At 37.0% G+C, this 25,935-nt stretch overlaps 3 protein-coding genes and 1 non-coding gene across 6 annotated transcripts in view; 3 read left to right on the forward strand and 1 right to left on the reverse strand.

Annotated features, from left to right (window-relative positions):
• The window catches only part of Prpf39 (pre-mRNA processing factor 39), a 30,363-nt gene extending 25,380 nt beyond the window's left edge, over positions 1 to 4,983 (forward strand). For all 3 annotated transcript variants that reach the window (XM_047538647.1, XM_047538648.1, XM_047538649.1), the window contains 4 exons: positions 1,094 to 1,278; positions 2,631 to 2,705; positions 3,819 to 3,939; positions 4,245 to 4,983. In XM_047538647.1, coding sequence (XP_047394603.1) covers positions 1,094 to 1,278; positions 2,631 to 2,705; positions 3,819 to 3,939; positions 4,245 to 4,301 — 438 coding nt within the window. In that variant the 3' untranslated portion in view covers positions 4,302 to 4,983. The remainder of the gene's footprint in view (positions 1 to 1,093; positions 1,279 to 2,630; positions 2,706 to 3,818; positions 3,940 to 4,244) is intronic.
• LOC124978546 (small nucleolar RNA SNORD127) lies at positions 45 to 129 on the forward strand. Its single transcript, XR_007107522.1, has one exon. It is a non-coding gene; the product is annotated as a small nucleolar RNA SNORD127 (small nucleolar RNA).
• A 316-nt stretch (positions 4,984 to 5,299) lies between the features above and the next one.
• On the reverse strand, positions 5,300 to 19,970 carry Fkbp3 (FKBP prolyl isomerase 3). The gene is made up of 7 exons (XM_047538650.1): positions 19,821 to 19,970; positions 17,399 to 17,500; positions 15,944 to 16,051; positions 9,747 to 9,882; positions 8,759 to 8,826; positions 7,019 to 7,116; positions 5,300 to 5,640 (listed from the first exon to the last, which is right to left on the reverse strand). Exons 1-7 carry the CDS (start codon positions 19,926 to 19,928, stop codon positions 5,586 to 5,588), a joined length of 675 nt encoding a protein of 224 aa, XP_047394606.1. The 5' UTR covers positions 19,929 to 19,970; the 3' UTR covers positions 5,300 to 5,585.
• Positions 19,971 to 21,274: 1,304 nt separating this feature from the next.
• Positions 21,275 to 25,935, forward strand: part of Fancm (FA complementation group M) — a 69,463-nt gene continuing 64,802 nt past the window's right edge. The window contains exons 1-3 of the mRNA XM_047539938.1: positions 21,275 to 21,868; positions 22,394 to 22,566; positions 24,866 to 24,943. Coding sequence (XP_047395894.1) covers positions 21,361 to 21,868; positions 22,394 to 22,566; positions 24,866 to 24,943 — 759 coding nt within the window. The 5' untranslated portion in view covers positions 21,275 to 21,360. The remainder of the gene's footprint in view (positions 21,869 to 22,393; positions 22,567 to 24,865; positions 24,944 to 25,935) is intronic.

Consider the following 25,935-nt stretch of genomic DNA (forward strand, 5'->3'; position numbering starts at 1 on the left):
CTTTAAATACCTTCCTTAAATGACCAATGGTTGGTTTTTCACTTTGGCAACTATGATGAAACACTGGTCTGTATGTAATATATTTTATTACTAAATGAGGACAACAGTCCCTCTAAACTGATGTTGCCATTAAAATTATTTTCAAATTATTTTGAATTAAAAGTGAGAAAATTAAGATTATTGGATTGAAAAGCGTTGCCAATATCATAGTACTTCTGTTTTCTCTTTTGAAATTTTACAAAAAGTTTTATGATTATTAAGTAGAACAGAGGGGTTGGGAGAACACTTCATAAACAAAAGTCTAACCAGTAGTAAATGTAGCAGTGAAATGATTATCCTTTTCCGAAGTATTTCCTTTTATATAATAGTTGGTAAAAGGCAGTATATGGAACTTTTTTTAAGTTTGTAGCTATTGCCAAGTCAGTTTAAGACTCAAGGTTTAAGCTAGATGTGGTGGCACACACCTATAATCCCAGCTCCTCAGGAGGCTGAGGCAGAAGAATAACAAGTTTGAGATTGGCCTGGGCAACTTAAGTCAGACCCTGTCTCATAACAAAAAAACATTAGAACTGGGGATGTAGCTCAGTGATAGAGTTCTTGTGTAGCATGTGAGTTCCTGACTTAAATCCCCAGTACTGGTTTTTTTTTTTTTTTTTTTTTTTTGGGTGCTGGGGATCGAACCCAGGGCCTTGTACTTGCAAGGCAAGCACTCTACCAACTGAGCTATCTCCCCAGCCCCATAACAGATCTTTTCTAACTAGTTTAAAAAATAATCTATGATCATAGTAGAACTAAATTGGAATCATAGAAATAATTCTTTCGTGTTTTGTTTTCTAATTGTCATTGTAGGTCAGGTCATATTAAATTCAAGAAAGAATTTATTCACATTTAACAGTTTGTATAGTTTGAGTAGGATATCGCTACCTATCAATATGCTGGAGTTTTTTTCTTTTACTTTTTTAGTTATATGCTGAAAACAGTTAATATGAGGTGTATTTTAATGGATTTTTGGAATTAAAAATTAAGGCATTTTAAAATATCTGCTCTAATCAAAATATTTTAGAAAAATTAATTGATACTGATTTTTACACAGGAGAATACGAAGTTATACCTCAATTTACTTGAAATGGAATATAGTGGTGACCTCAAACAAAATGAAGAAAATATTCTAAATTGTTTTGACAAAGCTATACATGGCTCGTTACCTATTAAAATGAGAATTACATTTTCTCAAAGAAAAGTGGAATTTCTTGAAGATTTTGGCTCAGATGTTAATAAGTAAGATCTTAATTATATTATTTGAAGGGTAAATGACATTGCTTTTTTTGGATGGGAAGTTGATGACTGTTACAGATTAATATATTGTTAAATTTTAAAATGTTTGCTTTGGTTACTTTTTCTTCAGATATATGTGGGAGTAAATTCAGTTTCATAAATGTATATGTGCTTAGCAGGAAGACATGGTTTGTTTTCCTTTCAGAACTGATTTCCTAGTTTTAGAATGATGATTTAAATCAGGAGTGAATGAGAGAAGGTAAGAAGCAACAGTCTCATAGGAAGGGAAATAAGGATTGAACTATGAAACACATTTATATATTATTTATATTATATAAACACATTATTTATATAAACATTTAGTACGTAGGTCACTAAACAGAATTGGGATTAGTCTGGAATAGGAATGACATTTTATTTGAGATTAGAGAAGAGGATAGATGGGTTGGTCCCAAAGATCAGGGTTTATGAATGACCTTTTTGTGGCTGTGTTAAATTTCAGTTAAACTAATACTGCTACTAATATTCAAGTGCTTTGGATTCATTCAGATATTTTATAATTAATGTAAAATTTGTAGTATAGTGAGTATAGGAACTGTTGTTTTAATAGACAAAGAAAGGACTTAGAGACACTAGGCAATTTTTTCCAAGGTCCCTTAGCTATATTGCTTTGTGGAGTTGGGATCAGAACCTGCTTTATAAAGTTTCTGCTCTTAATTTTTATATTGCCGAAGGTATACGAAGGGAAAGAGATGATGTAATTCTACCTTTTAGTTGACTGGTACAATTCTCAGAGGAAACTTAAGTCAAGCTTCATAAAGGGAGGTGGAACCTCATTTAGCTGCTACTGGATTCTAATGATAAGCCGAGGAGAGGGCATGATGATGGAAACAGATTAAATTTCATATAAAAGTAACATCTGTTTGGAGGGTTTGGTGAAATCCTGGAAGTGTAAATTTTTTTTTTTTTTTTGGTAATGCTGAGGATTGAACCCAGGGCTTCACACATGCTGGGCAAAGCACTTTGCAACTGAAATATACCCCAGCCTGGAAGTATGATCTTAATTGTGCTGTGCCTTGAAAGTTCAGAGGACAGACAGTAGTTAGTTCATAATAACAAGCTACTTGAGTTTGGGCCAGTGAAATCTAATGGTATTATTTTGAATTGGTAGTAATAGGCAGACAAATTGGAGATTCAACAAAAAAGATATCATTGAGGCCCTTGTAGTTGTAGGTAGACTAAGATTGAATCACTTAGAAATTTATATAGGCAGTTTCCTAAATGAAAACAAACCTTGAAAAAGTAAGGTTTGGTTATTGAGTATTCCAGAGAATTTTTTTCCCCTTCCTTCTTAGGCTTCTTAATGCTTATGATGAACATCAAACACTCCTAAAAGAACAGGATACTTTGAAAAGGAAAGCAGAAAATGGGTATGTAACTTCGTAAATCACAAAGGGGTACTTAAAAGACACTGGAAATGCCTTTAAAGACAAATTTTTAAGTGTTACATTAATGTTGTGGTAACTTAAATACTTTATATTATGACTTTCAAAAAAAAAAAAATCATAGAAAATGGGAGTTGACAAACTGATTTTAAAGAGTGAAGGCCTTCAGCCTGATTGTCTGGCAGCCTCCTCCTTGAAGTCCCCACTTAGGATTCCATTGAACCTGAAGAGGATCCTGGGAGTTAAAACCATTAGAATGAGTGCAGAGTTGAGCCAAGGGAATGATGTAACAAAAGCCTCGGAGAGGATCACAAATGCAAGGCAGGCTGGCAGCAATGACATGAGTGCAACTGCTTTGGTGTAGGAAATTTAAAAGTAGAGGCAGGTGATGTATTCCATCTTGGGTATAACTGCTCAGCTCCAACTAGTGCAATTCAGGACTATGGATGCTGTGTAGACATCATTTTAAAGCCAGAAATATACATTTTTACATGTAAATCTTTAAAAAACATTACCTAGGCCAAACAAAATACCTACCTGTAGGCCACTTCTAGTCCCCAGGCCATTATTTTACCACTTCTGGCATAGAGATGTATTGAGTGTGATATCTCAGTGAGAGGTCATCTAATGTAGCTGGATGGTTTAGGTTTGTAGAGAGTGGGAAGCATGGCTGAAAGTCTCTAGGGGACCAGAGTGAAAAGGGGTTTGATTACCTTGCTGGTTTTTTGAGAAGGGTAGTGACCAAAGTGATCTGAGCAGCTATTCTAGATGTCAGTTGATTAACATACTAGAGAGGCCACATGTCATGTAAAGATATTAGGTAAAGTTCTTTGGGTAGATTATTGAATTTGAGGAATTTCTATGGAAAAGATTGAATCATCAAGTTTAGTTTTCAGCCTGTTAATCTGTAATTTGTAGAGCTATACATTTATGCCACTAGGTGTCTCCCCATCACTTTTGCTTCAGCCAAAACAAACCCTTCCCCACCCCACCAAAAAAGTGGTAGAAAACTCCATAAAAGAAATGTACGCAGAGGACACTCATCTAATAAGGTTCTTCTGTGGAAGTTTTAAAAGTTTACATTTTGACTTTACATAGATCAGAGGAACCAGAAGAAAAGAAAGTACACACAGAAGATACAACTTCATCTTCTACTCAGATGATTGATGGTGATTTACAGGCAAATCAAGCTGCATATAACTATAGTGCCTGGTATCAAGTGAGTCCACATTAATTCTTCAAATATATTATTAAAAATGTATAGTTGTATAGCTTTTTTTTTTTTTTTAAACATATCTTTTACGTAGTTATTCATTTTTCTGTGGTGCTGGGATTTAAACCCAGGGCCTTGGACTTGACATACAAGCACTCTACAAACTAAAACTCCTTATCTTTGTTTCAAATTTGTAGCCAAATCTTAGAATTTCAGCAAAGAACACATGCTTACTTTCTTAAACATAGTTGCTTTATTTCCAGGATTCAACCATAGTTATAGTATGCTAACATTTTTTTTTTTTTTTTTAGTACAATTACCAGAATCCTTGGAATTATGGACAGTATTATCCTCCCCCTCCAACCTGATGCGAAAATGTAAATTTCAGATGGAATATGTTAAAAGTATGAAATTATTTTTTTTAAATGAGGGATGTAAACATAGCATAAGCTTGTTTGTTGTATTTGATAACTTGTTTTCCGTTTCTGTGTAACATGATTTGTTTAGTAATAGGGGAAAATATCAATTAGTAGCTTACCACAGATACTATTTCCTACCATTTATAAAATTTACTTTTTATTGGAGAAATATTTTTTTTATTTTTTGCATTACGTGGTCTAGAATTCTTTTGCAATGCATTTGCAACAGTTTTGTAGCCTTAAGTGTAGGAAAAAAAAAAACTGACTGCAAATCATGTCAGTGTAGTACAAGATTCTGAAAACACAAAAGGGCTGGTTATTAAGGATTTACCTCCTCTGTAAGACAAAAAATGATTTTTAACTGTTGCTGACAAGGTTGTCTTGAGTGTTTCAGTTATACTTGTGAATTTGGATGTAACTGCAGAAAAGATACACTATTGAAATATGCCTTGGAATAGATTATAAATGAGAAAATGTCATGTTTGCATCCCTTTAAAAATGAAAATCATATCAAAAGTATGTTGTTTCAGGAGACTTTGTATTTAGATTATTCACGTAAAACTGTGAGCAAGCTTTCATTTTGATCAAACTGATCATCTTCATTTTTGTAATAAAACTGAAGACTCATCCAGCAATTGTTTATGAATTTATTTTGTGTGGGGGGAGCACCTAGTATTTTATACTCGGCATCAGTGGTTCACTGGTCTTGAAGTGAACTTTACCTAAACTTATCTATTCTTGCCAAGATTTCTTCGCCCTTAACTGGGCTTCAAGTTGCTTCAAGTTGTGTCTTTGACGTCTCATCACACAATGATATTTCAAGATTTTATGATGACTTAATGTACATGGCAAGGCTGTCCAGTTAATTTTATTGAGTTATTGCCTTTTGAATAAGTCCCTAGTCCTGTTTACCTAATCAGAACATTAACACAGTAATACCAAACGAGTCAAATCAAGACACTAGAGATATTTTTATTGAGCCTTTTAGTTTACATGAGGTAAAAGGCCAAACAGTTCTTCTCCTTAACCAATATTTTATGCAGCTATAGTAAAATATTTTAGACTTTAGGGACTTATAAGGGATTACATTTCTTAAAAGTTGGTCAAGTAAATAAAATTTAACTTTGAATTTTCCAGTTGACTCTTCCCTTATAACAGAAACAAACTCTTAAGTTTCAAGGCCAAGTTTTATCATTGTTGTTGTCATCTTTAAGTCTCAAGTACTTGGTTATTTCAGTCAATATCCACTAATTCTACTTCAAAAATGAGTTTTGCATTTGGTGGAATTCTGTTTAAAAAGTCAAGGTAAATTTGATAAAAAGTACCTCTCTTCTATCCCCAACAACCTTAATATAAAATTAGAATTATGTGCTCTAGACATCTAGAAGGAAAAGCTTTGTAGTTGATTCAGAAGCTAATACATAACAAGCCTAGAGATTCCTAAAGTTTCTTTAATGATAAACAGAAATCATAACCTACAATGTAGGCTGACTAGGTTGAGCTGAACTTACTGGGCTCCCCCTTAACCTAGATAGCTCAGTAGTACTGCCAAATTAGCCATCCCTTTATGAAAACTACTAGCCAGTAAAATAAATAAATAAAAATGGTGATAGCATTCTACTGAGTATATATGCTGTAAAAAAGTTTCATGAGATAACTCATGGTATTTGCTGTGAATTTAAAGATGCCAAGTGCACAGAAGGGTGTGATTTATGTGTATCAGATTGGACTTAAGATGCTTCACATTTGAGAGGAAGCTCCAGGTGGCCATCTGGTTTTAAAAGGCTGAAAACTATTCTCAAATAAATTTAACTGGTAAGACTTCTAAAATTTTTTTTTTCACCAAAACTTAAAATTGAACAGGGCTAACAGGAATGGAACCAACGACAGCAATAACTACATTCCCATTTTTCTGCTGAACTGGTATGGTGTGAATGGTCTGGAGTCATTTGCCTTTTTGATTTTAAATGTTCACAAACTGGGCCTATCAGAGAAGTACTGTCTTAAGTATTGATAATAAATGCTTATTAACACTACGCAGTCCTGTGGTCTTCTTCATTTCCACTTATAATCCCCAACGTGTTTCCTATTTCTAAGCCATGACTAATTTAATAACTTTAAATTATAATGTATCATAAAATTACCATGAGCTGTATTTAAAACCCAGTTTGTTGGATGTTTGTACTGGACATTGTAACTTATTGAAATAAATCCTTCAACTACTAAAATATTAAGAATTGCCTTTCAAAGAGGAAAGCTTAAAATTTGCAGTGAAAATCCTAAAAATAAGTTGAATAAGAGACAAAAAGGACGAGTCCAGCTCAAGCCTGAATAATTTGTACCAAAAGAAAGTATTGAAGTTATTATCTGATGTGCATGGTTGTATGGCCCTGTTGTCCCAGCTTAACCGGGAGACCGAGGTGGGAGAATCACTTCTAAGCCCAGAAATTAGAGGCCAGCCTGGGCAACTCAGCAAGACCCCATCTCAAAAAAGAAAAAAAAAAAGAGGTGGGGGCTTCTCTATATTGTATGTGTTGGATATATCAGGAAGACTAGTCTGATTCCTCATTTCTCATCTGGAGCCTAGCCTAGATAGCCTCTTTCCCAAAACTTTCAGGTGATCTTTCCCAAGTTTTTTCTTTTATTATGAAGGGCAAAAAGGATACTTGGCATCAGGCTGTCCTTTCTTTCCATAAGCCCATTCTGGTTCAATCTCCAGTCGTGCCTTTTCTCCTTTACTCATAGTCAAGAGTGCTTCGTCCCACTAAAGGCCAAAAGCAAAATGAAAAAGTAATGATATTAAAAAGAAAGGAAAAAAAGCAATATAAGAACAGCAAACATGAATTAGATTTTAAAAAGAGATTCTGGATTTTATTATATCCTAATGGTAATATCCTTGGTTGAGTCCCTAAAACTTCAATTTCCTCAAAAAAAAAAAAAAAAAAAAAAGATATACTAATATTTTTTCCAATGCGGTACTCAACTCCTCAAATGTAAATCACTTTTGTAAACTGCAACATGCAATGCATTATGGAAACCAGTTTGTTATTTGCACCATTATAAAAAATTGTTTTATGCCCACAGGACAAGGCTCAGGAGTTTATTTTTGTAGGGATAAACTAGCAAGCATTCTACAATTTTAAGATTACTAAATTGTCCTGTTACAGCACGAAACTCTTTTTGCTGAAGGTAAAACTAACTTTTCAAAGAAATGATAAAGGCTTCTGGGTTGCCTCCCATGGTTTTCAAATTTGGAATTTTTTTTTTGCGGTGCTGGGAATCGAACCCAGGGCATTGTGCTTGCAAGGCAAGCACTCTACTGACTGAGCTATCTCCCCAGCCCCAAATTTGGATTTTAAAGCCAGTTATTTAAATAGTTTTAAGTATCACAAAATAAATACAGAGTATATTCCTAACATCATATACTCTGTTGAAATATGCAACAATCACATGAAATTCAAGGGATAAAGATCTTTTATATCTGGAAATTAATAATATGGTGAACTAGAAGAAATTTACCAGTATGTAAATAAGTTACAGAATTAGAAAAATTGCTGAACTTGATATATAGTTGTTATCAACTTTGTAAAAGCAGGTATCAGTTAAAATTATGTGCTACTAAACCTTTAGTTTCAATGTTTTATATTCTGATTTAGGCTTTGGATATGACTGAACTACACCTACAGTACAAAGGTATTATGTTAAGAATTCTTACAACTATTTAAATAGACATTTCAGTTATTCATGTTTGATATTCTCCACTGAGAACAGCGGCAGGTCTTATCATGGAAAACTAATTTAGGACAGCTGCTTTCATCTCCTTTTATATACTATCCTGGTCAATACAACTCAAGCCTAACTTCTTTTCAGTTTCCTTTGTTATCTCTAACATGTACAGGTGGGTTAAAGCAGGCTTATATTTCAAAGAATTTTACAGAAACAAATTCCTGGTTTACAAGTACTTCAGTGTACCTTTTCTGTACATTGTAACATTTTGCAGTAATCTTAAAGACGGGATATAGTTCAGTTGGTAAAGCAGCCGTGAGTTCAATTCCCAGTGCCCCAAATCTTAAAGACAGATTTAGAGGGTCAAATATTCTCACAAAGTATTTATGAAGAAAAATATTAAAAGGGTTAGACATGGAAGAAACTAATATTTGAATTCCTATTATATTATGTGCTTGGTTATGTTCATTTAAACTTGTAACAAATTTGAGCTAGGCAATACTATTTTTTATATAGTTGCGGCGAGACCCAAACAACTTAATTTGACATGAAAGCTGGCACCCAATCTGTCAGACTCCAAAGACTGTTTTCATTATACCCCTAATTCTTATTTGTATAGTCCTGTACCACAAGTAGTACGTGACGCAATATCTATTGATTCACTGTCATTCTTTACTTACCCCTCTGATAACTTTGCCTACTCCAACCTTAAAACTTAGAGGCTTGGCATTTTTCTTCTTCTTTGAACCTGTAAAACAGATTTTTCTTATAATTAATGATATACTCTAGTTTTAAGAAATTAAGATCCAGTGGAAACTGATTTAATTGACCTAAGAATTATAATACAGTGTATTTGAAAAGGAAAAATCAATTCAGAAAGCCAGGTAAATTCATCAAGAAAATTCTGGATGTAAAAATAATGATCTGGGGGCTGGGGATATATAGCTCAGTCGGTCAAGTGCTTGCCTCGTATGCACAAGGCCCTGGGATCAATCCTCAGCACCATACACACAAAAAAACTAAATGAAGGGTATAAGATTAGGACCTATATTTATCCCACTAAAATAGCACACTTTTGCCTTTTATATTAAAACACTAAACAATCACTTTAGGATATTGCTATGGTGTACTGAGGCTTGGTCCTCAATGCAGTAGTGTTGACTGGGTCTGTTAAGAGGCGATTAGGCCACTAAGAAGGATTCATGCTTTTCTCAGAGGAGTGTTCTTACTCTTATGGGCCTGGACTGATTACCTCAAGAGGCGATTGTCAATAAAGCAAGCCCGGGACCATCCCTCTCATTTTCACACTTTTTCTACTTTTCCACAAAGCTTGGAGCAGCATGACTCTGTGCCAACATAAACCTCTTCTATAAATTACCTAGTCTCAGGAGTTCAATGTATTAGAGCAACAGAAAATGGACATAAAATAAGACATTAGCCAAATTTACACTATACTCCTTTCATTTTCTGTTTTCCAATAACCACAAGTTCTTCAACCAGACAGTAGTCAGTGAATTGAATCTTCCTCCAAGTAACTCATAGGTACACCAGACATGGAAACAAGTAGGCTAAAAACTAAAAAAGGGCACTGCCAACTGTTCAATCTGTCTACTACATAATGTGCTGTAATGTCTTAAGGCAAAAAGGTATGATTACATTATGACTTACTCGTTTGAATATTGGTATCAAAAACAGTCCCATCCTGAAGTGTTCCTGTATACCAGCAGTGAACAATATCTCCTTTTTTGGGAAAATTGGTTTTATCTCCCTTTTTTAGAACAGATTTTGTATATTTTGGCGGACCCTAAAAATAAACAAAAAACAACATAGAGTTATTAATTTCATAAGCCTTTTCTGAACCTAAGACTCAACCAAGACCTGTGATGTCTTAAACAAGCACTAATAATTTCAAACAGCTCAAGATCTAATTACTAGGATGGACCTCTCTCTCCTTAAAGTGCCTGCCTGCCTGAGAAAACTCGAAGCTGTCTTTAGAATTTACTGTTCATTCTAGCCAATATTGGATAGGAATCCCCCAGCCCCCAATCTCCCAGTGTGTGTGGGAGGTTAGTAGCCTAAAACTTTTCAAGGGCTGGATAGTAAACTTACTTCCTCAAAAAGGCCCAACCACTTTTACACAATTCACAGTGGAACTTCTCTTTCCTCTACTGCCAGTAGACTGAATAAAATCTGTTTTCACAACTTTAATGTCTGTTTACCTTTTACACAGTCAGTCCTTCATTCAATTGTTGGAGTGAAGTTAAGAACTGGCAGCTATTCTTTCCTGTCTCTACAGTGCCTTCTGTAAACCTCTGTTTTAACACCTCTGTTTTAACACCTGATTACACTTGTTGCAATTTCTTTTTTTTTTTAAATGTATATAAGTTCTAGATGGATACAGTACCTTTATTTTATTTAATTTTATGTGGTGCTAAGGATCAAACCCAGTGCCCCACAGGCTCCAGGCAAGCACTCTACCACTGGGCCACAATCCCAGCCCCCATATTGTAATCTCTTAACTCCAAGGTCTAGAATTGTGGATCTCAAACTATAGCAATTTTGCTTCTCCAGGTACATCTCAAGTGTTCGGAGACATTTTCAATTGTTACAACTAGGAAGGGCTGGGGAAGACAGGATACTCCTGCCACCTAGTGGGCAAGGGTGAGAGATGCTACTAAACATCCTTCAGCCTGGGACAGCCCCAACAACAAAGAATTAATTGTTCATCCAAAATGCCAAGGTTGAGAAATGTTGTTCTACAATGTACTTGACTTTTAAGAAATGTTGAATGACAAAGTAAATGAACTGACTTCTCATATGGCAGAAAATATATCTTTAGCCCATATGAATACCCACTATAAGCAATAAATTGGAATTTGATTATTCTTGTGATTTGGGCTGGAAATTAACATGTGGTTTACAAACAAAATAAGCACTCTGTAATCTCAATAATTTCATGCTATCTTATGTGATCTTATCAGAAAGCTTCCCTTTAGGATAGACTAAATTTTCCCTCTTAGATTAATACATATTTGAATTTTCATAAAACAAAGATTTAAGAAATCACTAGTAAGAAAATTTAAAAATTTTCCTATTAAAGATCTCTGTACTAAGTATTATAGCTGTGTATTTTAATCACTTATCAAATATCTTTTGTTATAAATGGGGTGAATGCAAGCAATGAATTCTCAGCATTAAATTCTTTGTTATGAAATTATATGCTTTCTGGAAACGTCTCTTTTAAGGGCTGTAGGTCTAAAATATCTTGCAGTCACTGTTGTTTTTTCAGCTTTACTGAAGAATAATTTACAAATACCTCCAGTTCACTTTGGTTTACAGACCTAGAAAAATGTCACTCTGCTAGGCTTGGTGGCACATACCTGTAATCCCAACTACTTGGGAGGCTGAGGCAGGAGGATCTCAAATTAGAAGCCAGCTTTGGATTCTTTTTCTTTTCTTTTCTTTTCTTTCTTTCTTTTTTTTTTTTTTTTAGTACTAGGAATTGAATTCAGGGGAATTCGACCAATAAGCCACATCCCCAGCGCCGCCTCCACTTTTTTTTTTGTATTTTACAGAGACAGGGTCTCATTGTGTTGTTTAGTGCCTTGCTTTTGCTGAGGCTGGCTTTGAACTATGAGAGCCTCCTGCCTCAGCCTCCCAAACCACTGGGATTATAGGTGTGCACCACTGAGCCCTGCCAGCATTGGCAAGTTTGAGACCAGCTTCAGAAACTTAGCGAGACCTTCTGGTACTGGGGATTGAAACCAGAAGTGCTCTACCACTGTGCTACAGCCCTTTTTAATTTTGAGACAAGGTCTTGCTAAATTGCCCAGGTTGGCCTTGAATTTGTAATCCTCCTGCCTTAGCCTCCAGATTTGCTGAGATTATATTTGTGCACCACTAGCACCTGGCTTCAAAATTAAAAAAAAAAAAAAAGTTAAAAAAAGGGCTGGGGAAGTGGGTGTGGTGGTGCACACCTGTAATCCCAGTGCCTTTGTAGGCTGAGGCAGGAGGATTCAGAGTTTAAAGCCAGCCTCAGCAAAAGTGAGGTGCTGAGCAACTCAGTAAGACCCTGTCTCTAAATAAAATACAAAGCGGGGCTGTGGATGCAGTTCAGTGGTAAAGCCACCCAAGCTCAATCCCCAGTCCTGGGGCAAGGGGGATTGGGGAGTCTAAACCAGGTGTGGTACACACCTATAATCTCAGTGATTTAGGAGACTGAGGCAGGAGGATTACAACTTCAAGGTCAACCTGGGTGATTTAGGGAGACCCTGTCTCAAAAAATAAGGGTTGGGGATGATAAGTGCCTTAGGTTTAATCCCTACTACTGCAAAAATCCAAAAGATACTGTCCAGACTAACTAAAAACTATTAACTATTAACTGTCCTCAACTAAAAACTATTAACATATCAAGAAATTTGATGAGCTGGGCCCAATGGTGCACACCTGTAGTTCCAGTGACTTGGGAAGTTGAGGCAGGATTCCAAATTTGAGAACAACTTATTGAGGCCTCAACTTATTGAGGCCCTATGCGACTTAGACCCTGTCTCAAAAAAAGAGGGGGCATTGGGAATGTGGCTTAGTGCTAGAGTACCCCTGGGTTCAATCCCCAGCAACCTCCACCCCCCAAAAATGTGATGAATGGGTTAATATCTGCTTGGCATATTTTACTCGATATGCATTGAAACTTTAGAATATATAGGCTTTTACAATGAAGAACATTTAGTAAGTAACAGGGAAACTGGACATTAAATACCTATTATTTGTCAATCACTTAACACATACTTTTCTTCACATTTAACCTAACAGCTGTTCCCTGAAGAGCCTATCATCTACTTACTATTTTGCAGATGGGTCAAGGAATTTATTCACATAGCTAGTGAGAAGTACGGGTTTGTCTGAATCCAAAGCCCCTGTTCTTTCCATTATACCACAACACTTCAAGAATTAGTGATAATGATAATTAATGTTTACTGATGTTAATAGTTACAACAGTTAATTTCTGAGCTTCCTCTATATTACCTAGTACTATTCCAAATGCTTTACATGCATTAACTCTTGTAACAGTCACTATCTTATAAGGTAGGTAATACATAAAGATAATGAAACATGAGGACAGAACAATTAAGTAACCTGCTTAAGGTCTAACAACTCTTGAATGGCTGAGGATTGGAAGTAGGCAGACTGGATACATAGTCCATGCTCTTAACCACTTCTCTACCTCTCAAGCACATATAGGGTGTCAGGTATTAATACAAGTTTCTTATGTTAATTCATTTAACTGATGAGAAAAGTGGTGTTTTCTCCATCTTCTAGAGAGAAAGATGTGGATAGTGCAACTAGCCCTATCTAATTCAGTGTGAGGATTATTACTTTCAATGAAAAGTAAGCCGTTTCCCTAAGTCAAAAGCTACAGCTTGAATAAAATGTGTACTAAGAAAGTAACTTAAAGTACATCTAAATTTGAACTAGCCAAAGTGCTCAGTAGCAACAGAGCTAGTGCTACAGTTTGGATCTTTTCTGTTGTTGTTGTTTTTAACCAGGAATTGAACCCAAGGGTGCATAACACCTGAGCCACATCCCCAGCCCCCCCCCCCCCTTTTTTTTTTTGGTGCTGGGGATTGAACCCAGGGCCTTGTGCATGTGAGGCAAGCACTCTACCAACTGAGCTATATCCCCAGCCCATTCCCAGCCCTTTAAAAACATATTTTATTTAGAGGCAACGTCTCACTGAGTTGCTTAGGGCCTTGCTAAGTTGCTGAGGCTGGCTTTGAACTGGCAATCCTGCCTCAGCCTCCTGAGCAGCTGGGATTACAGGCATGCTCTTTTATACCTGGCCCCAAGCCTTTTTATATTTTATTTTGAGATAGTCTTGCTGAATTGCTGTGGCTGGCTTTGAACTGGCAATCCTCCTGCCTCAGCCTTCTGAGCCACTGGGATTATAAGTGTGAGCCACTGCTCCTGGTTTATAGTTTGGATATTGAAAGTCCCCCAAAGGCCCATGTGGCAAAGGCCTGGCCCCCCGCTTGTGGTGCTACTAGGAAGTGGTAGAACTTTTAGGAGGTAGGTCCCCAGTGGAAGGAAATTAGCTCACAGGGAACATGCTCTTGAAGGGGACTGTTAACCCAGACCCTGCCAGTTTCTCTCTTTGCTTCCTGGCTGTCATGAAGTGAGGGCTTCCTCCACAAAGTGCTCGCCACTGACCAATTGACCATAGATGGAAACCATCAAAATAAGCCATTTTTCCTTATAAGTTGTTTAACTCAGGTATTTTGTCAGTGATGGAAAGCTGAATAACAAGAGTAGTCACTACTGTATCGAACAGTATAGTTTGAGAGAGCACAGAATTACTGTACTAAGGCTTCTTTTTCTTCAATTAGGTGTGGTTGGCAAAGTATCATTTTAGACACCTTATTGGAATGGCCATTTTTATACTAAGTGGATGAAGAAAATTAAGGCAAGAAATCAGCTTTTCTAAAACCTTCTGAGGCCATTGGATGCTTGAAAATATTAATAGGATAGATTTTAAAAGAAAGATTATATTTAAGAGCATTAGTCCTGAAGGAGATATGAGAAGGGAGAACATTTAAACTGGAAAGAAAGGAATGTTTATAGTTATAGACATGCAAAGGAAAAGGAGAGTCAAACATTCACAGAACTTTTAAGCAGGGAAGAAAGGAATGATTATAACTACAGGTCTTATAGAAAATCATACAGCTGAGGGCTAGAGATAAGAGGCAGAGTACCAGTCTAGCATCTGCAAGGCTCCCTAAGTTCAATCCCCAGGATCATGAAAAGAAACATAAAAAGATTGTTTAGGACTCCCACGTGACCTCTCTGTATTGTCTTTAGCTCTTAAGAATTTGGCTTTCATTTGCAGCTTTTTCTTAATCCTTTAAGCACGTAACATCTGCCTCCTAATACCACCCTTATCCCAATTTTCTGGAAGGTAATGCTGCCAATTGTTTTTGCAACCCTTTAGTAATTATGGTTCTATTTACCTTAGTAACTGCTGAAAATCTGCTCAGGATATATAACATTTACCAAACATTAGTTGTGATAAACCTCCAAAGTACTTTATGTGTGTATATACCCAAAAACATTTTTTTTCAACCAATATAAAGAGATCATGCAAAATTAGTTTTATTCATATAAACATCTATAACTCTATACTTGAATTTACACTCCGTCTACAAATACCCAAATGCTGTATTCATCAAAAACTATACCTGTTTATTAGGAAGTAAAAATAAATTACTATTACTAAGACTGCTATCAATGAGTGTTCTTAGTATGTTAATATAAAAAATGAAAGATTATAGTCAATTCAGCTTTAAGTTGTTCTTAGTAGATATCCTTAGCTCTCAGGATTTCCATTTGCAGAAATGGTTTTATCTGGTTCTCTACATCTGTTTACCAAAATATAAAATCTGAGCTGGGAAAGATAAGACAAATGAATCTACACCCTACAGCCAGGATTAGAGTATTTTCATTGCCAGGGACACCATGTACATTAGAAAAAGCTAAAAATAGTTAAAAAAAAAAAAAAAAGTTTCTTTCACTCAGTCCAATTTGGCTAGAGAATCAGGTCCTTTAAATAGCTTTCAAAGCTCAGAAGGTCTGGCCAGACGTGGAGGCAATAATACAAAGAAGTATTTCACAGGATAGGCTACTACTTGTAAAGAAGTGATTCTTTGGATTTCTATCCCAATTCCTAAGAGAGATGGCACACTAGAATTCAGAGTTTGGCTCACTGAAAGTGTTTGTATTCAATCATCCCTCCCTTTGAGAAGTCAGTGCTATAAAGGAAACAATATTTCTAAAATTGACATAAATAATAAAATAGGAATATACTGCAGACAAACCTCATCCAGAGTCTCTTCAGACTTGGTTTCTTTGGGTTTATCTTCATTAAGCTTCACATTTTTCACTTGCTCGGACACTTTACTTACACTTTCAGTACCTTTGAATCGCTGTAAAAAATATTCTAACATCAACATTCAGGATAGACTAAAAATTAGGATGGGCATCCAGATTTTCAGCCTCTCAAATAAGCATCTGCATGATGAATACACATTATGTAACACAAATTTAAATCACCTAAGGAAACCACACAAGAACAAAGGAAGAAATATGTTAAGTATTTTAATAAAGCATGATGCTTAGATTAGCTAACAATATAAATTCTAAAATAAGAACCAAGACTTTTAGAAAAGACAACTCAGACTTGGAGATATGAACACTACTCAAACAGCTGCTTTTTTTTTTTTTTTTTTTGGTCCTGGGGATCGAACCCAGAGCCTTTTACATGCAAGGCAAGAACTCTACCGACTGAGATATCTCCCCCCCCTCCCATGGCTTCTTTTTTTTTTTTTTTTTTTTTTTTTTTTTTGCGGTGCTGGGGATCAAACCCAGGGCCTTGTGCTTGCAAGGCAAGCACGCTACCAACTGAGCTATCTCCCCAGCCCCCATGGCTTCTTAATAAAGATTATTTTCTGTGGAAGATGAAGATTTCATAGGGACAAATATTGAAGAATATATTAAAATGTTTTTCTAAAGGCTCATCTTAAATCAGAATTCTGTCATTAAATTCTATAATGAAATGGAACTTACTTTCTCCATACAACATTTTATATGCAGTATAAACGCTTCATATAATACCAACTGACTAATGGATTTATCATTTAAGAATTTGTTGTCTCAATTTAAACTACTAGAAAATTATTTTAAAAAATCTGGTCCCTTTCTTTTTTTCTTGGGGAGTGGAAACTGGGGATTGAAGTTGGGGGCACTCAAACACTGAGTCACAGTCCCATTCTATTCCGTATTTTATTTAGAGACAGGGTCTCACTGAGTTGCTTAGTAGCTTTCCTTTTGCTGAGGCTGGCTTTGAACTCCTTCCTGCCTCAGCCTCCCAAGCTGCTAGGATTACAGGTGTGCGCCACTGCACCAGGCAAAATCTGGTCCCTTTCAAAATACCAAAACATGCTGGGCAGGGTGGTTGACTACCTCCAATCCCAGCAACTGAGGGAGGCCAAAACAGGAGGATGACCAGTTCAAGATCAGACTTGGCAATTTAATTCAAACCCCAGTCCACAGAAACAAAACAAAACAAAAAGCAAAACCCTCAAAATTCCAAAATATTCTGCCATGTTGCAGATTAGTCTTGCTAGATTTGCTAGCTAGTCCAGTTATGATTATAATTAAGAAAAATTGCAGGTGGAAAAACTCCCAATTCTGCAAATAAATGCATTTAAAACTTCTCTTTCGAAATAAAACTTCTAAAATGATTCCTGCTCATAGAATGTAAAAATACTCACCTTACTTTCAAACAGATGGTTGTAGGCTGTAACCAAATGGTCCTTATTAGCTGTCTTGGCTACATTTTTAATGTTGCCTAATAATTTATGTTCTGCAAGAAACTATAAAGAAAAAAGCCGGTTAGACAAAATAATTTCCCTCAAGAAGGTTCTAAAAGAAAAATTGGAGCCAAGTGTGTTTGTGTGTGCCTGTGGTCCTAGCTACATGAGGGGCTGAGGCAGAAGGATTGCATGAGCCTAAGAGTTCGAGACCAACTTGGGCAACACGCCAGACGCTGTCTCAAAAAGAATAAAAAAGAAATTAGCAACTGACCTTTCAATGTTAGTTATGTTTTCGAAAGTATTAATAAAGAAGAAATGAAATAAACACTTTGGGGAGCCTACAGCCATGCTGGGTATGGCTCTCCTGATCTATCTGTAACCCATAGTTGGTTAAGAATGAGTTACAGATAGGTCAAGATAGCTACAACCATCTATGGACTGAAAAGTCATAGTATCTTGGTTAAAATCAACTCTGATCTTGTACAGAGGACCAAGTTTTCCATATCTGTAGTGGACGATTAATAATAGGATCTGTTAAAGAACTGTGGTAAGAATAAAATGCAATAGTCCATTTAATACATTTAGCTAAAAGCCTGATGCATACTAAGAACTCTTAGCTATAATGTAATAAATAGCTCACAGTAATAAAACTTCCTTTTCTCTCAAACATAAGACTGTAAGTTGACAAATGGACACCAAAATACCACTACTGAAATATCAAGTTGTAATATGTTCATCTCAAAATCATGTATTGTTAATGTCATGTAATTTTCATGATATCATTTCTCTTATTCTCCTTCCTTTCTTGCTTTGTAGTCCTTGTTGGAATTCTCATTTCAAAGTTGTCCTCTGGTGTCTTTCTTTTTGTGGTACTGGGAATTAAACCCAGGGCCTCAAGCATATTAGGCAGGTATTCTACCATGGAACTATATTCCTAATCCTTCAAATAGTTTTTCTAACATTATCACTATTCCATTTCCCCCTCTTTGCTTTCTTTCCTTCTTTTGGAAAAATGTTCTAAATGATAAAGGTTGACTGGAGAAAGGAGATAAAGTTGATTACGGAGAAATAATCAACTGCATTAGCACTCATGAATTAATAGTTCATGAAAAATATCTAAAATATAAATATCTCTTTGAAATGCTCAATAAAATGACTGTAGAACATAGCAAATATAGGTTTACATATGTGAATGATCAGCAGAGAATATGCATTTAAATGATTAGTGTTATAAAAATATGATAATCCAAGTATCTGACCTGTCTAACATTAGATTCTACATTGGGATGATCTGTTTTATAAGAATTTAATGAAATACAGTACTGAGGCATTGCTACAATATGTTTACTCATGTCTATTGTTTCAGCTGAAATATTCCCTTCAGAGAAAATAATTTCATTAAAATAGTATAAGATCCTCGACATAGGGTCTTTTCCACTTATCCCCAAATGCAGAAAAAATGTAAAACAGGTTTAAGCATGTGAATGATCACTACAGAATAATTATTTAAATGACTGCCATAAAATAGAATCACAGAAATAGTATTTTATATTTTCCATTTTAAAATTTAAGAGAACCACAGAGAAACCATCCAGGCTGCTGCTTGTTTCAGAGATGTGGAAGATGCTGTCTGCACAACGATATGTACAAGTAGTTCAGCAATTATGAAGGGTATGATGGATCTTAATTTCTGAAGGACAAAAAAGTCAGGTCTGCCAAAAATAACCAGTGACTACAGATTGGTACTTAAGATGGAGACTGCTAAAAAATGCAGGGTACACATCATAACAACAGGAAAATTTCTTAATCTGATGTTTGTAACACTGGGAGACCACTGCGTAAGAAATGCACATGTACACTCCTTAAATATAAAGATGAAAAAGTTAAAGGGTCAATATTTTTCTAAAAATTTAAACCACAACCTACGGGTTTTTGAAAAGTCGCAAGGATTAATATTCGGTATTTAATAAATTAGTGAGGAAAGGTGCACATACAGTTCCCACGCAAATTTCAAATCCCTCCCCATTTCCCTAGAAGCCAGCACTCCGCTCCCGGGTCTCATCCAATCCTCTATTCCTCGGCTCCCACCTCAGCCACCAATATCTCCGGGTTCCTTTTTTCTGGCCTCCACCCTCATTTAAGGATTCCAATGGAGTTTTAATTCTGCAGCCTAAATGCCCCAGGAAATAAGGCCGTTCCCTCGCGGAAGCAGGGCCAGCTCGTGGGGCGGGAGCGCACAGGAACCGCTCCGGCCTTCTGCGCCACGGGCCGCCGGAGGACGAGGGCGGGGGCACAGAGGAATACGGAATGTATGGGCATCTCCGGGGGGGTGAGGAGTCCCTCAGCTGAACCAGCCCGGCCGCCCAGCCGCCTCAGGTACCGAGTCTGAACCGTGATCCTGTAGAAACTTGATAATGTCCTTCTTGGGCAGCTGCTCACTGCGCAGCTGCTCCACGGTCCACGCCCGCTGCGGAACGACCGCCGCCATCTTCCCCCGCTGCCTCTGCTTTACTGAGCCAGCCCGCTTCAGTTCGGCACCGCCCCGCCTCTAGGGCGTGGCGTGGGCCCCACGGAGCTCGAGGGGGCGTGCCCACTGCATTACCGGGCGGGATTGGTGCCTGTTCTTGATTGACGTCAAGGTTGTGCTATGAGGGCTTCTTTGTTGAGTGGGTGTTAAAACCCTGCAAAAGGGGCCACGCCGACTGGCTGCGCAGAAAGCATCCAGCAGAATTCCGTTCTCGTTTGGACCCCTTGCGGGACAACCTCTGAGGGTAGTGATATTTACCAGCCATTACCCACACTGTTCATTACTTATGGCCTGCGCTACCTTAAAGGTCCAGTCTATAACCTGTTTAAGAAAACAGCATTCAGACTACTAATCTCATTTTATCTAGTTGTTGTCCTAAAGATTCATCCCTGAATTGACTCTGTCCTTGTCCATGAGAACAATCCATACCTCGCTAACTCCCTTTTAAAGCTCACATAAATGAAACGTAAATACATACTCCTCCCTAACCAAAACAAAAAGTTTATTCAGAAATTTCAACAAATTAATGTAAAGAAGCTGTACTTCAGGATGCGACTTACTGATGATGGGTGGCATTAATTCTTATTGCAGCTACGTGGTGTGTTTGTAATTTTCATCAATACAAGAGGGATCAAATTTATATATTGTCATTAGATTTAGAATGGAGAAACCAGGAATTGCATCCAAGTCCAGGTGGAAAGCTATAACTAACAGAATAATTGCACACCTACGTTTACTGCTCTAAAACTGTAGTAAAGATGAAATGGTGGAACATCAGAATACCTTTTATTAATTTTCTAACGAATAACGGGACCAGACTACATTCACTTCCCTTTAAACAGTAAATTAATAGAATAATGAGTTGCCACTCCCAAGACAACGAAACGATTAGGCAGTTTTCTGCCTAGATAGTGGAATGAGATATATCATTAATTTTATCCACGCTCTTTTTATTTTCTTCACATCACCTGATTTAATTGCCCAATAACGTTAAGTTCACAAAATTATGAGCATTCCATTGTCCTCGGGATCTCAAGGTCATTTGTTTTATTATTGTAAACGATATCACGTTCTCAATTTCGCTCATACGCCTAATCGGTGGAAGCGGAACTCAAATTCAGCCTGGTAAAATTGTGAAGGGGACTAAATTTAGAGTAACTCCTTAGCGATGCGCATGCGTATCCGGGAGGTCCTTAAGGGTTTCCGGGAAGCCAGCCAATCATATTCACAACGCAAACTCAATGGCGGCATTTTCAACTGGATGATCTGGCTATGGTTCCGCCTTCTTGTTCCTTATCTTTGTGTGAAGGAAACCGATGGGGATCCAAACCGAGCGAGTAAAGCTGCTGTGGCTCCCGGTTACTGAGCGAAGCTTTTGGTGGTCGTCGGCCTCATGAGCGGACGGCAAAGAACGCTTTTCCAGACGTGGGGCGCAAGCGTTTTCCGATCGGTTGAGACTCCCAGTTGCAGCTCTGGAACTGAGCGGCCTCAGGACCCTGCCAGCTCAAAGGCGCGTTTACCTGCAGCGGCGGAGGCTCAGGCGGAGTCGGACGATGATGTGTTGTTAGTCGCTGCCTATGAGGCTGAGCGGCAGCTGAGTCTAGAGAATGACGGATTCTGCACCTCAGCGGGCGCACTGTGGATTTACCCCACCAATTGTCCGGTGCGGGACTACCAGCTGCGCATCTCCCGATCCGCACTGTTCTGCAACACTCTGGTGTGCCTGCCTACCGGGCTGGGAAAGACCTTTATTGCCGCCGTGGTCATGTATAATTTCTACCGCTGGTTTCCTTCCGGCAAGGTAGTTTTTATGGCCCCCTCGAAACCCTTGGTGACACAGCAGATGGAGGCTTGCTACCAGGTGATGGGTATTCCGCAGTCCCACATGGCCGAAATGACAGGTATTTGGGAAATAATGGGTTGATTTGAAAATAAGGGTTTAGTTTCCAGGGATGAACATACGTTGTGGTGGAAATAGAGCTAAAGAAATTCCTGACCCAGGTGGATTACTTACCAGATCCAAATATTCTTACCTTACATTCTTTCTGAGTGTAGCAGGTCCAACACTGATGTTCAACCTTCAGAGAATCTCCGTAGTTTGTCAGAGATTTTGAAGCATTAGTGTATTATATCCCATGGGCATTCTAACTAAGAATGATTTCCTAATTGAAGAATTTGCTTCGCTTCAAGTACTATGCCCTTTTGAAGAAATTATAAGGACAGTTCATTTAAATGTGCTCCATGATAAAAGCCGGCGTTGACATTTGGGCCATATCAGAGATTTAACATGTAGCATTTCAGTGAATTGTTACATTGTTCTTAAGCACATTTCTAAAGCGTGACTACATTTTGAATAGATCAGACTATTTTTAATTTAAAATAATCGGTCTGGAGTTTAAAATTTAGATTTCCACTTTTATTTACAGGTTCTACTCAAGCTTTTACCAGGAAGGAAATATGGTGCAGTAAGAGAGTCCTTTTTCTTACACCTCAGGTCATGGTAAATGACCTTACTAGAGGAACTTGTCCTGCTGCTGATATAAAGTGTCTAGTTGTTGATGAAGCACATAAGGCTCTTGGAAACTATGCTTATTGTCAGGTAATAATTTTGTAAAGTGGTATATAGAAGTGTACCCATATTATTAAGGAGTATTTTGGGGGATTGTTATTGGTAAAGGGACTTACCAATAGTACTGTAAAAGCCTTAGATTTATTTATTTTCCTGACAGATTGTGATTGTAAATAATTCCCTTCTCCATTCAAGTAAATAAATACTTCTCTCCTTATATATCTAGATAGAATATAAGATATATTATATAGATAGAATTGTAGGGTAGCTCCCATGTTTCTGACATGGAGAACTTAATATGTGAAAGTTCTGTAGACAGAGCAGATTTAGGTGAGCATGGAAAGATGCTGAGTGCCATTTTAAATATGTTGAGTTTGGAGGTGTCTCTGAAATCTATGTACGGATATCCATTAGACAGTAAGTGATAGAGTATGGATCTTAGTGGAGAGTTTTGAGCCGGAAGTACAGATTTGGGAATCATCAACATCTAGGTAGTAGGTAAAACCCTATAGCTGCTAATGTTAGGAATAGAAAAGGGAAAAATAAGGGAAAGTTGATTTCATTTAATGTGGAGACATTTTCACTGCTTTTTGTGGATTTGTAGTTTCCTTGCAGACTTTATTATATTTTATCTCTAATATCCTAGGGAGAACTCTCATCTTTCTTATATTTGATCTTTTTAAATATATCCAGGAAATGGATATGTCTTTCTAATTATCTGTTGATATTTCTACTTTAGAGGGATATTTAAAAATTTTGTTATAACTATATGGAATTCATTTTGTAAGTTATATTTAACTTATTTATCTTCAGAAATTTTCTAGGTATTAGGTGATTTTCTTAACTTCTGGTTTTGTTTATTTTATACAATCAAACATGCGTTGAATTTATCAATAACCAAATAGCCATAACCCTAAGAATTTACGCTATGTGAAGATTCCAGAGTTAAGTTCCAATAGGCACAATAGCTCCATGAATGTAGCTTCCTGTGTTAAGAAAAAACAGCACCATTTCCTCTTTTCAAAGATGCCTAAGAATCCCTCCTGAAAAGAAGTAATGTATTTGGCTTATTTTTCATGTGTAACAATTTTGGTAGGTCTGTTGGTACTGTGGCATATAACAATGAAACTATTCCATTCAGAACTGCCAGAATTGCTTTATAATCTGAAAGAGCATTTTGAATTCTGCTTATCAAGCAAAAGGATTTTTTTTTTTTTTTTCAGTGCTGAGGATTGAAACCAGGGCCTTGTGCTTGCAAGCACTCTACCAACTGAGCTATATCCCCAGCCCAAGCAAAATGATTTTTAAAAACCATCAATATTGGCATCAGATCTGCCATTTTGTTGTCTGTATTATTCTGCCTCCCCAACACCACTTTACAACCCAGATTGTTAGCGCATGAACTCCCTAGTCAGTCATTGGTCTGTTGTTATTAGCCCGTGAAATTCCACTAAGAATAGCTCCCCGCTACCTATCTCTCTCTCTCTCTCTCTCTCTCTCTCTCTCTCCCTCTCCTCCTCACTCTCACTCGCTTTCTCTCTCTCTCTCTCTCACACCCTTTCTCTCACCCTTTCTCTCACCCTTCTTCACCCTCTCACCCTGTGGGCAGTCACTCTGCCTGTCTGCTTAATAAAATCTCTTGCATTAGTTCCCGCGTCCGGAGTGGTGTCTGGGTGTTTTCAATCAATCCAACAAGTGATCTGTTTATATCTTCCTTGCTGGATTTTTTATCCTTCTGTGATATCTGAGGACATCGCTTATTACTTCCAGCACTGAGGCAAAATGGAAATGGTCATTAGGGATATTTGTGTTCCAATAGTTTTTTTTTTTTTTGTCATGCTGATGATTGAACCCAGGGCCTCATGCATGCTAAGCAAGTGTTCTACTACTGAACTAAATCCCCAGAGCTTGCATCAGTTCTTAATTAGAATATTTCTACCTAGGTCTCTATTGAGTATAATGTTATTTCTTTATATATAATCTGTGTCATGTTAAAAATTCCATAGATAATATTATTGAGTCTTTTTGTGGTGCTGGGAATCGAACCCACGGCCTTGTGCTTGCAAGGCAAGCACTTTACTGACTGAGCTATCTCCCCAGCACCCTATTGAGTCTTACATAAATAATATTATTGAGTCTTAATCTGAATTCAGTATGATTCTTATTACATCTAAATCATTTGCTTTTCAGATAATAGACAAGTGATAGTTCCACTCGGAACTATCTCTGTGCCATTGGAATAATGATAATAGACTAGAGAGAATAGCTTTATTTAACAAAACTACTATTATTTTTGCCTTGGACTAATGAAATTAATTTTTTTTTTAAGGTTGTCAGAGAACTGGTCAAATACACAAATCACTTTAGAATCTTGGCTCTTAGTGCTACACCAGGTAGTGATATAAAAGTAAGTAAACTGCCTTTCCATTTATTAACATTTAAGAAAATAAGAATTTTTGTATGGGACCAGATCATTTTTCCATTCTAATATTTATATAGTTTGACTTTAGGACTATGGTGTTTCCTGTAACAGGCCTAACTTTTCTTCTGTGTTTTCAGGCATCTCTTTAAATTAGGTTATTTATTTGTTTGTTTACTTATGTTTGAGATGGGGTCTGACTATGTTGCTCAAGTTGGCCTTGAACTCCTGGGCTCAAACAATCTTCCTGCTTTGTCCTCTAGAGCAACTGGTACTACTGTACAAGTTGTGCTACCTACGAGATTAGTACTTTTCTGACTTAAGTATGCATAAATCACCTAAAGCTATTTGTTAAAAAGCACTGAAGTTTCAGTCATGTATTTATTTGTTTTGCTTTGTTTTATTTTTGGTACCAGGGATTGAACCCAGGGGTGCTTAACAACTGAGCCACATCCCCAGCCCTTTTTAATATTTTATTAGACAGAGTCAATAAGTTGCTCAGGGCCTCACTCTGTTGCTGAGACTGACTTTGAACTGAAGATCCTCCTGCCTCAGCCTCCTGAGTAATTGGGATTATAGGTGTGTGCCACCTGCCAGGCTTAATAGTGTGTTTAAAAGAATTGTTACTGTTTTCAGTTTTTCTTAATAAAAGCTTTACTTTAGACTTCCAGAAAAGTTGCCAAAATTGCAGACTTTGTAAGTCCTTCACCTAGCTTCCCCTAATGTTAGCCTTTATATAAACTAGTACAGTTGTCCAATAAAATTAACATTAATATACTAGTAATTAATCTGCCAGTCTTATTCAGATTTTGGCAGTTTTTACAGCCATTTCTTTTTCTGTTCTAGGGTATAATTCTAGGATCTCACATTACATTTAATTGTTGTCTCCTTACCTCCCTTCCAGTCTGTTAGAGTTCCTTAGTCTTTTCTTGTCTTCCATGAGCTCCATGCTTTTGAATAGTAGGTGCTAGTTATTTTGT

Source organism: Sciurus carolinensis, chromosome 2 (assembly GCF_902686445.1).
Source record: "Sciurus carolinensis chromosome 2, mSciCar1.2, whole genome shotgun sequence".
Lineage (NCBI taxonomy): Eukaryota > Metazoa > Chordata > Mammalia > Rodentia > Sciuridae > Sciurus > Sciurus carolinensis.

Bases quoted from the DNA above. Each gene is read 5' to 3' on its own strand.
- Fkbp3 (XM_047538650.1), bottom strand. From the start codon at position 19,928: ATGGCGGCGGTCGTTCCGCAGCGGGCGTGGACCGTGGAGCAGCTGCGC. The intron at 9,883-15,943 runs GTTTGTCTGCAG...GTTTATTTTTAG, and splicing joins CTGAAGAGACTCTGGATGAG to GGTCCGCCAAAATATACAAA. The intron at 8,827-9,746 runs GTAAGTCATAAT...TCTGTTTTACAG, and splicing joins TGATACCAATATTCAAACGA to GTTCAAAGAAGAAGAAAAAT.